The sequence below is a fragment of the Coenobita brevimanus genome, chromosome 62 (assembly GCF_032717465.1).
Source record: "Coenobita brevimanus isolate Jiangsu-jjx chromosome 62, ASM3271746v2, whole genome shotgun sequence".
Lineage (NCBI taxonomy): Eukaryota > Metazoa > Arthropoda > Malacostraca > Decapoda > Coenobitidae > Coenobita > Coenobita brevimanus.
Window position 1 is genome coordinate 21,632,603 of NC_137015.1, and position 15,574 is coordinate 21,648,176.

A 15,574-nucleotide genomic window follows, 5' to 3' on the forward strand; every position below is an offset into this window, starting at 1 on the left:
AGAAAAGTTTGGGTAAACCATGTATAAGAACGCAGTATAACAGAAAGGCAATTCGGTTCCAGAAAGGGAAAAATCATGTTACCAATCTATTAACCCCTAACTTGCGGGCCGTCACTTTCGTAACGCTCATTACGTAAGTACCTTACCGCGGGGCGTCACTTATACGATTCAGGGATTTTTTAAATCGCCCGGGCTTTCAAATGCTGTCTTGTATCATCTATTAGTACTGCCAGTGTGTAGCTATAGTAGCCCTGCCAATACTGCTATTACTCGCATCCAGTGTTACCAATTTAGCCATTTTTCTGTTTGCCTTGCCTCCCCACCTTCCCTCCCTTACCCCCTCCCCCTCATAGCAACAGCCAGGCCACACAGCGCAACTCTTGGCTGGTTTTTTCCATTTGCTTTTTCCATTGAAATTGCCCTATGCCCTATTCTCATGCTAAAAAATATATATAGAAAAGGGAAAAGGCTAATTGATACTGCCATTGGCCATGAAGTAGCTAATTTATCACCTGGCAACACCCCATGTGCACTTGGTTGCTAATTTTTCATGTTTAGTACCCATTGAAATATCGCTTATGACCTATTCTCATACTTGAAAATATATATAAAAAAGGCAAATGGATAAGTGATACTTCCATCGACTTGAAAGTAGCTAATTTATCGTGTATTTAGAGCGCTGCTATCCCCGCGGGAGGGGCACAGTGCAGTCCAGCCATCCCCGTGGGTAAAGGGTTAAGCTGCCATGATATTCAGTGAAGACGAAGGGGAGCTGCAAGGCTTGGTGGATGAGTTTGGGAGAGTGTGTAAGAAATGGAATCTAAAGGTGAATGTAGGGAAGAGTAAAGTGATGGTCTTTGAGAGGGGTGAAGTCAGTGAATGTACAGCGAGGTTGGATGGTGAGGAATTGGAAAATGTGCGTACGTTTAAGTACAGTACTTGGGTAGTGTGATGAGTAAGGATGGAGGTTTGGAGGGTGAAGTGCTTGAAAGGGTACAGCAGGGAAGAAAGGTTGCTGGTTCTTTGAAAGCAGTGATAAGAAACAGGGAAGTGAGCATGGAAGTGAAAAAGTTACTACATGACAGTATTGTGATACCAACTCTAACGTATGGAAGTGAAGCTTGGACGTTGTTGGAAGGACACAAGTCAAGAGTGAGAGCAGTGGAAATGAGTTATTTAAGAGGAGCCTGTGGAGTCACATGGAGAGACAGGCCGACGAATGAGGATATAAAGGAGCGTTGTTGTGTGGATGTGGATGTGATAGGAAGCGATATGAGGAACACACTGAGGTGTTTTGGCCATGTGGAGAGAATGGAGGGTGAAAGACTGACGAAGAGAGTGTATGTGAGTGAGGTGGAGGGGAGAAGAGGGAGGGGGAGGCTGAGGATGAGATGGAGGGATGGGGTGGAGAGGTATATGAGAGAGGGGGGTGTGAGTTGGGAGCAGGGCAGTGAAATGGCCGGGGACAGGGGGACTTGGAGGCGATTTGTTTGTGGCCACCCCAAACGGGATTGAGGCGTCTGGCAATAGATAGATAGATAGATATTGAGTTACAGAAACATTACAGAAAAGATTAGGATGGTTGGACAGTATCTGCACCAAAGACTTTTATGGAAACTGTACCATCAAGGAGGTATCCAAGACAACCTGTACTGTTGGATGCAGGAGTTTCTCAGAAAAAGGGAGATGAGAACATTACTAATGGGAAATTACTCATCGTGGAGTTAAGTGCCTAGCGGAGTTCCACAGGGCTCAGTGCTGGCACCAATTACGTTTTTAGTATATATAAAAGACATAGACAGTAGCACTGGAAATGAAAGCTATCTAAATATGTTTGCAGATGATGCAAAATTACAAAAGAACATTAATAACACAGATTCTTGCAGAGAGCAACGAGAAGAATTTAATAAACTGTGAATGGAGCAATAAATGGCATATGGAATTTAACCTGTGCCGTCCCGGCGACGTGAATTAACGCGGCAACATTGCAAGGTTCCTAATTTGCACAATTTTCAATTTTCGCGAGTGATTTCGCGAGTGAATTTTGGCACGTATACACGGGACACTTTCCTCTATTCCTCTACAAGATGCCAAGCAGGAACAATGCCTTACACCACATTACCTCCCCCCCCCCCCTGCACGCCATTGTCTCGGCAATTCACCTGTTACCAGTGACCTGGCCAATAAAGACATTCAGGGCCAGAGTGATTCCCCAATCGATGACAATGTGGAGGACAAAGTTAACATAGCATTAGAGGAAGAAACAGTCAGAAATGATGATCAGGTAATGTGGGGAAAAAAAGGTCATGAATGGTGATGAGTTAGTGAGTGAAACAATGCTTATAATGCCTATATTACTGTTTGAAAACCAATATACTCTTGTACTACATATAAATTCGTACCAAGTAAATAAATAAATGCTGTTTATGAGTGGATAAAATAGTTACCCTCCCATAGAACTTGTTTTCTTTGGTGCCAGCCTGTTAGAAAACTCAGTCAGGTAAGGAAGTACTCGTACCTAAATCGAGTATTTTAAACCTCAGGTGAGCGATTTCTCTATGAATTTTCAATGTTTCTCTCCAGAAGCGGATGTTTGAGCAAAAAAAAAAAAAAAAGTCCAAAAATGTCGGGAAGGGGCGGGTTAATGTGATCAAGTGTCACGTAATTAAGTTTGGTAAAAGTGAAAAAGACCAGATTGGGATTATAAGTTAGGAAAATCAACCCTACACAGATCAGAAAGGGAGAAGGATCTAGGAGTGATTATCAATAACAGACTATCCCCAGCTGACCACATCAGTGAGAAGGTACGGAACTTGTATACCCTGCTTGCCAATATGAGAATAGTATTGACATAAATGAAGACATGCTGAGAGAGATAATAACACTGTTCATCAGACCAACCCTGGGGTATGCATCAGTAGTCTGGAGTCCTCATCACAAAAACACATAGATAGGATTGAAAAAGTACAAAGGGCAGCTAGAAGATGAGTACCAAGCTTAAGGAATCTAAACTACGAAGAAAGACTAGAAAAATTAAGTCTGCCAACACTACAGGAGAAAAGGAAAAGAGGAGACATGATTATGCTATATAAATGTGTCTCAGGGAAAGAGAAAATAGACATAAATATGTAATCTATGGGGAAGCATCAGCAAGAGGACTCTGCAAAAAAACTACATTAGGGAGGCAATAGAGACGTAAAGAAATTCATTTTCCCAAATAGGGCAATTAATTAGTGGAATGCTTTACCAAATGAAATGGTGCATGCCAAAACTTCAGTATTTATAGATTTGAGGATATGTATGATTAAAATGTTTTAACCTGGTAACTGCGCATGGCATTTTTTTGGAGGTGTCCATGGTGCGCAGGCATAGGGGTAAAAATGAAATTTCCCAAAGGCCAAATTTTGTCATAGGAATTGTGAGAACACATGCCATAGTACATACAGTAATCCCTCCACTTTCCGATGTAATAGAGACAAAAGCATATCCGGAAAGTGGGCCCCAGCCTCCTGGACATGTACTTATGGACCCTAACCTACCCTGACTCAGAAAAACACCTATACAACTCCCTACTGGACATACATAGCACCTATTTAAGACCCAAATCACACCAATAAGGGACATAAAAGATTGAAATAAATGCAAAAGAACCAGAGAATAAGGTTTTAGAGGTGAGTTTATACAATATTAAACATCCTGGGTACTTAAAACAAGTCCCTGGCTCCTGGACTGGTACTTAAGGACCCTAACCCAGCCTAACTTTGAAAGCCACCTAAATATCTCCCTACCGGACATGCATAGCACATATTTAAACTTATTTAAGACCCTATTCACACCAATAATGGACATAAAGCATGAAATAAATGAAAAGGGACCAAAGAAGGAGGAATTAGAAGTGGCTGTACCTCAGGCAGGGTAATTACAGCATGTCTGTGGCTGCCTTCTCTGGTTTTGGCAGTGGTGAAAATTCTCTTGAAACACGTACAGTAATCCTGTGTTGTGCTGCACTTACAGTAATTCTTTGCACTGTGAGTTATAATTGTTTAACACTGCACTTTGGTAATTGCACCACACCAGTTTCAACCGCCAGTTTGCACTCCACAGTTAATCCTTTGCACTCTAAATTCTAATTTCTTAACACTGCACAACACTGTAAATTCCCGTGTGGTCTAGTGGCAAGGTATTGCAGTTTATTCACAAAAAATGAGCACATGTGGCTTCCATTACGATAAGCGTCTGCTCTCGATCCGGGTTAGGCTGTGACTGTTGATAATGGGGTAACAGAGTTGCCAGATCGCAATGGCCACATTACCACACTCCTCAATTTTCATTACCAAATTTAATTCGTAAAGCTAGCATTTATTCTTCACTAATTATATATACAAGTGGAAATACATGTAATCACTCTTCTTATAATGTTCAACAGCATGTTGATTATTTTCATGCTATATAGGCTAGCAGATTAATCAGAGAGAGCAAGCAATCTACCATCTCCATCCTGTGTATCCTCACACATGTGAAAAATCCATTTGGTATTTCATTATTCTGATTCATTACCAAAGGAATTTTTCATTACCGAATTATCCCACATTTGGTAATGAAAAATACCAAATGGCAACCCTGAGAGGGGAGGGGGGAGGAAGGAAGGGGTGAAGGGTCCATGGTGTAACAGCTTTTCGGCGCCGCGCAGCATTGTCAAATTACGGGTGGGAAAAAATTCGGATTTTGGGGGGGATTTGGGGGGGGGGGGGCTAAGGTCCAGGCCCACAATGTCCGGTAAGTGGGGTGTCTGGAAAGTACAGGGATTTATAGTAATGAAATATTAGCTCAATATTTACCTTGGTAAAGCCATGGATGAACATCAAAGTGTCTGATTCCCAATTGGAATGTATGGTTTTCGTTTTCTTTTTCAGTTTTGGTTTTGGTTTTGAAGGCTTAAACTTGCTTGCATGAGTCGGCCTTGGTCACCATAGCGCTATATTTGAAATTCACCTGTACCCCCTGGGGGTAGGGGGGTTTCAAGAATACTCCCCCAGTATCCCTGCTTGTTGTACGAGGCAACTAAAAGGGTTGGTGGTGGGTTAGTGCCCCACCCCGTAAAAAGAACTAACTAAACAAGCAAATTAAGCTCCTCGAACCAGGACGTACCGTACGTTGTCGGCTAAGGAACGGACAATGGACTTTCTGAGGGTGGGAACATGGAATGTGAGAGGAGTGAATGATGAAGTGAAAGAGAGAGAGAGATTGTTCAGGTGCTTGAGGATGCAAGAGTTGATATATGTGGATTGACTTAAACTAAATGGAAAGGTGAAAAATGGTGAGAGAATGGGAATATGGTTTAGGTATACCTGTATGTGCGGGAGTTAATGAGAATGAGAGGGCAAGAGAGGGAGTATGTCTGATGATAAGCAAGAAGTGGAAGGAGAATAGAAGAGAGTATGGAACAGTGTGTGCAAGCATTATATGGGTGAGGATGAAAGTAGGTATACAAGTGTGGGCGATTGTGTGTGTGTATGCTCTGATGGAGGACCGAGTGGCAAGAGTGAAAGATGGGTTTTGGGTGAGAGTAGAAGCATGTATGGACAAATTTGAGAGGAGCGAGAGCGTGCTTTTGATTGGAGACATGAATGGCAAAGTTGGGAATGTACGAGTGGATGGAGTGGTTGGTCTGGGGGGTGTGCCAGTTGAAGTAGATGGGAATGGTAGTGCTTTGGTGGACATCTGTGCTGGTAAGGGGTTGGCAATAGCCAACACCTACTTTTGGCATAAGATGATCCACGGGTATACATGGAGAGTAATGAGGAGGATGAATGGTGAACTTGTTGAACGAAAGGCAATGATAGACTACGTGTGTGTGGATTAGCAAATGAGAGACAAGTGTTGGATGCAAGAGTGTGGAGAGGGTGGGGGAATGGAATCTCGGACCATCACTTAGTGATGGCCAGGGTAAAGCTCCAGAGAAAATTGTTGAGGAGACGAAAGGGAAGACAGGAGGAAACAGCTCCTGTGAGAAAAGTGGAGAATTTGCAAGATAGTGAGAAAATGACAGAGTATAAGAGCATAGTGGAAGAAAGATTGGGAAGGTATGAGCTAGAGCAGATGGAAGGGGTGGAAGACGTTTGTAAAATATTCACGGAAGAAATAGGCGCAGTGTGTGAGGTGGTTTGTGGAGTGAGGAGGAGATGCAAGGGTGTGCAAGGGACAGCATGGTGGAATGATGAGGTGAAATGAACTGTGGAACAAAAGAAGAAGGGATATAGTGAATGGTTAGCGAGTAAAGGTAGGGGAGAAAATGAGAGAGAGAAGAGAGAGGTATATGTGAGCAGGAGAAGGGATGTGAAGAGACTGGTGAAGGAGAGTAAGAAGAAAGTGGATGAAGAGTTTGGGAGGAATCTGAGTGTGCAATGGAGGGAGAGTAAGAAATTGTTTTGGAAGGAGGTAAATAAAGTAAGGCAGCGTGAAAGGGGAAATAGTAGGGGAGTGAAAGATAGGAATAATAGATTGTTGGTGGAGAAGAGAGAGAAATTTAGGAGATGGAAGGAGCACTTTGAGGGTTTGTTGAATGTAGAGAGTGAGAGCAGTGCGAGTATAAATGGTAGGGGAATGGCTGGGAGAAGAAGAGATGAGAGGAGGGAGGAAGAGATCAGTAAGGCAGAAGTAGTGGAAGCAATGAAGAAGATCAAGTTGGGAAAGGCCCCAGGAATTGATGGAGTGTTTGGTGAAATGCTGAGGTATGGGGATGAGATTGTTGTGGAGTGGATATGGAAGTTGTGTAGATTGGCTTGGGAAGTGGGAAGGGTTCCAGAGGACTGGAAATCAGGTATACAGTAATTGTTCCTTTATACAAAGGAAAAAGGGAGAGAGAGAAGTATGTGGTAACCATAGGGGTATTTGTCTTCATAGTGTGACTGGTAAAATATATGGTAGAATACTCATTGATAGGGTTAGGCATATGACAGAGGAGTTAGTTGGAGAAGAACAAGGGGGATTTAGCAAGGGAAAGGGGTGTGTAGATCAGATATTTGTTCTAAGATGTTTAGTGGAGAAGTATCTAGAGAAAGGAAAGAAAGTGTATGCTGCTTTCATGGACTTGGAGAAAGGTTATGACAGAATAGATAGGCAAGGTATGTGGAAAGTATTAAGAATATATGGAGTGGAGGGGAAATGTTTGAGTGCTGTGTAGAGTATATACGAAGGCGCTAGGGCTACGGTGCGAGTGGATGGTGAGCTGAGTGAGTTCTTTGATCTCAATGTGGGACTGAAACAGGGTTGTGTGATGTCTCCATGGCTGTTTAATATATACATGGATGGGGTTGTGAAGGAGGTGCAAGGTAGGGCAGTGGATATGGGGGTGGCTCTAATGAATGAGAGTGAGATGTGGAAGATTCCGGTGTTGCTGTTTGGTGATGATACAGTATTGTTGAGTGAAGATGAATGGGAATTGCAAGGTTTGGTGGATGAATTTGGGACAGTGTGTAGGAGGAGGAAGCTGAAAGTTAATGTAAGCAAAAGTAAAGTTATGGCATTTGAGAGGAATGATGTCACAGAATGTACAGTGAGGTTGGATGATGAGGATATGGAGAATGTGAGTGCATTCAAGTACTTGGGGAGTGTGATGAGTAAGGATGGAACTTTGGGGGATGAAGTGCGTGAAAGGGTACAGCAGGGAAGGAAGGTTGTTGGTTCACTGAAAGCAGTGATGAGAAATAGGGAGGTGAGTATGGAAGTTAAAAAGTCACTGCATGATAGTATTGTGATCCCTACCGTGACGTATGGAAGCGAGGCGTGGACCTTGCAAGAGGGGAACAAGTCAAGAGTGAGAGCAGTGGAAATGAGTTACTTGAGAGGAGCATGTGGAGTGTCATGGAGGGACAGGTTGACGAATGAAGAAGTGAAGGAATGTTGTGAGGTGGATGTGGATGTGGTTGAGAAGATTAGGAGAAATACACTGAGGTGGTTTGGACATGTGGAGAGAATGGAGAATGAAAGACTGACTAAGAGGGTGTATGTAGGTGAGGTGGAGGGAGGGAGAGGGAGGGGTAGACTGAGGATGAGGTGGAGGAATGGAGTTGAGAGGTATATGAGGGAGGGGGGGGTGAGTTGGGGGAGAGTAGTGAAATGGTGGGTGACAGAGCGACTTGGAGGCGTTTTGTCTGCCGCCACCCTTTGTGGGGTTAGGGCATTGGGCTATGGATAGATAGATAGATAGACCTGTGCAGCCAGGGCTGTATTGAGCAGTCTCACTCGGAACAGCCCAGGCTGTATAGAACAGTTACACTGGATAGTACAAGCTTGACTCATTCCTGTAAAGATACAATCATGTAAGAATAATTAGGTGAGAACACACACACACACACACACACACAAACACACACACACACACACACACACACACACACACACACACACACACACAGAAGAATGCTTTTACTGTATAGATACATTGTAAATACCTATAATTGCGGTGTCTCCTTAATTCCTTGACACTGGCATTATTTTGGCACAACCATCCTGTCTGTACAGCAGTATTTCCCCAAATAGCCTTTTTTCAGCCCTTTGTATCTGGGAAAGTATAGCGGTTAGGGAAACAAATTGAAGACCATACTACTCACCAACTTTTTCTTGCGACTGAACGCATCCCCAGGTCTGCAGGTGGTCACGTCAATGAGTAAGGATGTGAAGAAGATGAGTAACTTTTGGCGTACGAAGCAGGATGTCTTCATGGGTTTGCGTGCGGCCCTGACTTTGGCTTTGCTCTCAACACGATGGCTTCTCCGCTACTAGATAAACGAGCCACATTGGCATCCAAGGCACGCCCTATGGCACTATCACAGAGCCCTTTCCTAGTATCCTTGGAAAGAGGCATGGTGGGGATGGATGAGGCGGGAATGGAATTGGACAAAAAATTTCAGAAAACATTGTTCAGCACCTGGTTAAGTCAAAGAGACGACAAGGTACGCTTGTGTGAGGTGGTGGGAGTCTCTCTCTACTCGTTGGTGACGAGATCAAATGGTGGCCATTTCAAACTGTGGCGGGAATACATTTGTGGTTTGTACCGACATCCGGCAGTCCCCGTCCACCCCATTTGCGTTGGTCCCGACCGACAGGCGGCTCATAGGGGTTAAAGCGATCATATAGAATCTATACTGTGTTTGTTCTGAATTGATGTTCCACTGTAGTTGATCATTTGATTGCAGTATTCCAATGTATATGAAGAGCATCTGTTAAAAATAATGTGCATGATGGTGAAACTTCTGAGGTGAAGCCAGAATTTGGGCTTGAATGACATGTTAAAATGTGTCTGGCTTTGTTAATCAGGCAGGCTGTTGATAATTCTCTCATTTCTAAGCTTTCTCTTCCTCTTGGTTCCTACCTCAAGCCATCCATAGAAGAAAAATGGTCAGAATGATGTTGATCATTAGGATAGGATGAATGTATTGAAGATTTTATCATTTGTTTGGATGATGCTGATGATGAGGTTGAAATGAATGTATTGAACAAATTATCATTTGTTAGGGACGACCGAAGATACCCATATGAGGGAAGTGGTGGTGGGGGTGGTGGCAGCTACGGACCCTACCCATCCTACGCCCAGGACTATGGACATCCACCAGGACACCCAACAGGCGCTGGCAGGTGAGAGACAGACTGATGAACAAAATATTGGAATCTGAGTAAACGAGTGATAGTTAAAGAAATGAAAATGAGAGAGAGGATTCATATGAAGATTTTGTATAGCACTATTGTGCCTATAATTACATTTTGTGATAATTCTGATGATTATAGAATGCCAAATACTTTTCACAACAACCTTGAACTGTCGGCATGGCATACCAGTAGATCACAGCACTAGACCACACTAGATATTTTGGTACTGTTGAGTTGCTCTGGCCAAGGTTTGACTATTTGCTCTTTCAGCAAAGGGTTGGAACAGTATAGTTGGGTAGTCAGAGTAATTAGTTTATTGTCTGTTAGCCTTTACTTATACTTTTTCCATTTCCTGTGTGTGGTTCCTGCCCTTCCCAAAGAATCATAGAAATTTTGACTTGCTTGATGATAGTGATAAGACCAATAATTTCCCCAGGCTGGATGAGCTGGGTCCAACACAGCCACCAATGATGACCTTCAAAGCATTCATGGAGCAGTGTGACGATTCCATCACTGAAGAGGAGGCTTTAAGGAAGTACTCAGATTATAAATTGGAATTTAAGCGGCAGCAACTGAATGAGTTCTTTGTCAACCACAAGGAAGAGGAATGGTGAGTGATAAAATGATTTAAGGTGATAGGAAAGTGTAAGAGTCCAGTTGGATGGTAGGGTTGTTGAAAAATAGATTTGCAATTAATGGTACAAGTTGTGAAGCTAAATGTGTGCTAGAAATTCTGAAAGTGGTTGCCATTAAACATTATGAAGTCCAGTAATGGAAATTATGAATGTAGAAGATTATAAGAAGATAGGAAGTTAGAGGGTGAATACAAGTTTGGAAAGTAGATAGTGTAGCAAGTGTTTGATTACAGCAATGGGCTTGAGATACTGACTAATAAGTTAAATACAGTATATACTAAGAAAGATTTTGTCGTCCACTCCATGATAAATTTCAAGAAGATAGTATAATATCATGCTAAAGTGATGATTATGATGAGGCTGTAGGGGAAAGAATAGTTTGGGATGAGAGGAAGGAAAAGGATTATAGAAGGTTCAATTTTTAGTAAAAGCAGTTATGTCAGGGATATGAAATGGTAATGTAATAAAATTACTACCGGTCAGAGCTAAGTCATCACTGAGTTAATGACAAAGTGTGTGTGTGTGTGTGTGTGTGTGTGTGTGTGTGTGTGTGTGTGTGTGTGTGTGTGCACGTGCATATGTGCATGTGTGGCACGCTCTTTGTGAAGAAGGCAAGTTTAGTAATTGGATGCATTGAAATTCAGTTGGTAGTTACAGTTGGGAAGAGTGTTTAGGTTTTTTAAATTTTGCTTGTGACCTCCCTCCTCTGGGATTTTGGTGTTTGGCTGTAGGTAGATAAATAAGTAAAAAAATAATTAGCTTGAAGGATTATGTGATACAGAAATACTGATTACCGGTACTTTGTTTTTTGTATTGTGTGTGTGTGTGTGTGTGTGTGTGTGTGTAATATATTTTTTCTGCTGTTTTGTTTATATCAGTGGAAGCATGGAAGTAGTTGCTTAATTGCTAGAATCATGTGCACTAGGAATGGCCTGGTAACAGGGAGGGTAATACCCTTTGAATTTGGTGACATTTTCTTAGTTTATTCATGCTTCTTTTAGACAGTTTATTTCTGTTAGGGAATTCCTTTCATACTGAATGAGTACATGAAAGACGTGTCTAACTCATCTGTTGTGAAAAGTCTCTCGTCTGAACAAAAGCATCTGAAGCTAGCAGTAAGTAACAAGTATAGTTTAGGATGCCACCAAAGTAATGGGGTTAAGTGATCCTTTAGTGTCAAAATTGTAGAGACACCTCATTGTAGTAGAAATTGTAGAGACACCTCATGGTAGTGGAAATTGTAGTGTATCAGGTCATAAGACCATCATGCACAACTTAGTGCGGTATGGTTGGAGTTAATGTTTGCACAACCAGTTGGTGAAAGAGAAAGGTGTTGTAACTTTATCATGCTTGTAAAATTTTTCTGATACCATCCTTAACCCACTGAGCCAGAAGATATCTTTTTCACTTAATTCGTACCATCTCCACGGTATTTAATCCAGTTCAGGAGCTGTCGTTCATTTATGAAGGTTCACCATACATGCATGCTTCTGCCTTGATCACCCAATGACAGCTATCCATGCTGCTTGATCTCTACTGGTCACTCTGTTCAGTCTTATGCCCCTGAGGTTGTATTGAATGAACTTACCTCAAAACCCTTTTGGTCTGTCTCTTGCAGTTCTATCCTTAATGTTCACACCTCACTCTTTGTACCCAGTTGTCATCCTCCATCCTCTCCACATGACCAAACCATTACAATCTACCCCTTCTCATCAGAACACTAATACATTCAAGTCCCATACATCCTCTCAACTCATTCACAAACCAACCTTACCCCCAGGCTTGTCATTCAGGAATGCATTAGACTTCAGTCAGATAATTTATCCCCGTATTTTTGAGCCTATCAGTATCATCTTCCTTTACTACCCAGGTCTCACTAACATGCAGCATTGCACTCTAACATACATACAAGGCTCCCTTAGCACAAATGGTGAGCCCTGTCAGTGTCAGAAGGGGCAGCAACTCTCTGAAATTCTTCCATCCACTCCTTGGTCATGCCTCTGAGGTAGCTGTAACCCCACTTTCAACACATATCGTGTCACCCAAACAACGAAACCACTCCAAACACTCGAAGAGAGTCTTCTGCAAAACTAATCCTTTCCCATCTCTCTTCCTCTGCATGGTCTCCCCTACATACCACACACACAAATTCAGTATTATTTTGCAGCCTACCTCTAATACCGTTATATCTATTATACACACACTTACCATAAACAATACATATGATGCAGTTACTTCCCACACCTTTGTGGCCGGGTCCCCATAGCCACACTCCCTCGTCTTTGACACACCGTTACCTGCCCTAGGTATCGTCACTTTTGTTTTATAAACATTTATTCTAAAACTCTCTTATCTCTTGTCCTCTCTCTTTCTCCAAAAAATCTACTCCACTATCCTCTCATTCTCCATGATCAGCACTAAGTCATCAGCATACATCACCTTTCTTGAGAATCCATTAAGCACTATGAAGAGAGGTGGTAGGTGGTGGCAACCATTATCCACTCACTTGATCTAGTGCTGCCTACTTCTTCCTTCACCTTTATCATTCTTTTTCTGTGTGTGTCCTCCTCTCTTCCTGTTTCTCCTATCTTTCCTATCAATTTTTATTACTCTTCTTTCCTTTTCAGGTGGCCTTACATTGAGTGACAGGCCTAATGGTTTCCTGTAAGCCAGGAAACCATATACAGCATGGGTGGTAACCTTATGATCAACCCATACATGTTTCCAAGGTGTCAGCAAGTGGGTTGGTGGAGGGTTAGTGCCCCTCCTTATAAAAAAGCTAACTCAGACAAATGGCTACCCATAATGGGATTATGGCATCTGATTGCAGATAGATAGACCTTGAGGAGCACTGAGGGGCTTAAAACTGACCTCTGATGCACACCAACATTCACAGAAAACTCATCTCTCAGACCTGTGTTCCCTCTCACCTGGGTGTGAGCAACGTTGTACATTGCCATAACCACTCTAACCAGCCATTCCTCAGTCCTAGGCTTTCTCATTTTCCACCACCAAAACCACCTCACCTAAAACACTCCCATAACTCAGCTACACTCTGAAACTAAAGTCCTCCTAAAGACTGCCTTGATATGAGGGACACACAGTTGTATGCAGCAAGCTGTGCTGTAATCATAATGTCCTTGTCACTACATGACAGTGACACACAGCTCACCTAGGCACATAAGATGATCACGACACAAGTATTATCAAACCCTGTGCAGTAGTATCCCACCTCCAGATGCTCCGACACTAGCGCTGAAGAAACACCAGCATACATACATCAAGTGCAGGACAGTGCAACCTCAATCAGAACACTTTATTACAACCCCCTTCCTGACATACACAGATTGGAAGTGCTCTTAATTAGATATGATTGAGTTCATTTAGCTAGGCCTAGATCAAGACATCCCCTAGCCCTCCTCAGCTGCCAGCATAGATTTGGTTAGATGGAATCACAGATGACATGTTCCCTGCGTATAGAATAGGCCACACTGCTCATGTATTGGAGTGCTGCACAGTACATGTCATGGTAAGATGAAGGCTCATTATTGGTGGTGTAGAGAGCCTATCAGGCAGTCCCATAGGGGCAGTAGGTTGCCTGTAGTCAGTGGGTCAGCTTGATTAGACTGACTGGTGTTGAGCACCAACAGCATCAACTTCCCTGGGCATTTTTTGAAAGGTCTCCAAATCAGCAGAAACAAAGTACAATTCTCTCATCCTTTCTACCAAGTATATTTCTGCTAAAGCTGTCAGACAATGAGTATTGCATCAGTGGCATGTTTGCCTTGCATAAACCCAAAAGCATCTCCCTAGGATTCAATCTTTCTCCTCTCAAAACTTCCAGGACTCTGTTTGTTACCATCATTATCTGGTTTAATAGCCTTTTGCGTCTATAATTTTCTCTTTCTAGGGCATCACCTTGCCCATTATACACATTCACATTCAAACTCTTCATTGAGTCATCTGGAGCAACACACTTGCATATAATAGAATCAGATCAGTAACCAAACTCATCTATATCTCTGAAGGCCCTCAACATCTCAGCCTTCAACCACCACCGCCTTCCCCAACCGTATTATTCCATTTGTCTTGCTCACGGTATGAACACCACGCAAAGGCCAAGGGCCAAACACTTTATCCATCGTCTTCAAGTCTTCTCGGTTCCAACCAAATTCCACATTTAACAACCAATTGTAATGCGTTCTCCAAGCATTCTTAATATATTCACTCTCCTCCACTACACTTCCATTATCATTCTTCACATACTACATGCCTCTGGTATCCCTGTTCTGTCATCATCTGCTTAGCCACCTTGAATAACATATTCCTCATTTCAGCACTATTTAGGCCAACCAGTAATAAGTTTCTGAAACTCAGATTGCCTAGTATACTTCCTTACAAAATACTCCTCTCTGTTACCACCCCTTTTCCAAATCACCCCAGTTCTTTTTTCTGCAAGAGTGGCTTTTATACCCCCCATCCCACTACCTGTCACCTTATGTTTTGGTTGGCCCCTTGTCTGACCATGCATCAAATCAGTGATTCTTAAGAGTTCTGTACTGTTCATATTCCTTCTGTCTCCAGCTCCCTACTCAGCCACCATTCTAGTCATCTTGCTGTTGAAGGCATCCCTTGCAGCTTGGTTTTTCAACTTCTATATTGTCCTCCTGGGTACACACAGTATGAAAAGTATCATGCAGGAGGGGTATGATGATATCCGAAATGATGTGTATAGCTTGTGTAGTACTTGGAAAAGTAATTGATTATCATCTGAATATGCATCTAGTAACAATATCAACCATAAATTTTCATAAGAAACCTGTCTATGACATACTTATGTAAGCATATTTGACAACAAGGGGGGAAAAATCATCAAACATTTTTAGAGTCCATCATCTGTAGCGTCAAATTCTTTCTGGCCATATGTGCACCGATACTTTTTTTATCATGTGTACATCCCCCCACCCCCCCCACCCCCACCGGATTCATCGGTAATTTGTGTTGCTGCATACACTCTTTGCCCCCTAATACCTTCACATGCTTTGTTATCCTCCTGGTTTTAGGTGGGGGCATCCATTATCCACTTACTTGATGTAGTGCTGACTATATCTTCTTTCATATTTATCATTCTTTTTCAGTGTCTGCCCTTCTCTCCTCTTGTATCTTGCACCCTTTGTATTACTGGATTACTCTTCATTCCACTTCAGGTGGATCTGTACTGAGTGAGAAGCTAAGTGGCTTCTCATAACTCAGGAAACTACTACTATAGATGTTAAAGGGAAATAATGGGA

General features: G+C 42.5%; 1 protein-coding gene across 1 annotated transcript in view; it reads left to right on the plus strand.

The window, feature by feature from the left end:
* The window catches only part of Ars2 (arsenic resistance protein 2), an 842,642-nt gene that overhangs the window by 169,874 nt on the left and 657,194 nt on the right, over positions 1–15,574 (plus strand). The window contains exons 4-5 of the mRNA XM_080275726.1: positions 9,517–9,636; positions 10,085–10,258. Of these exons, the coding sequence (XP_080131852.1) occupies positions 9,517–9,636; positions 10,085–10,258 (294 nt within the window). The remainder of the gene's footprint in view (positions 1–9,516; positions 9,637–10,084; positions 10,259–15,574) is intronic.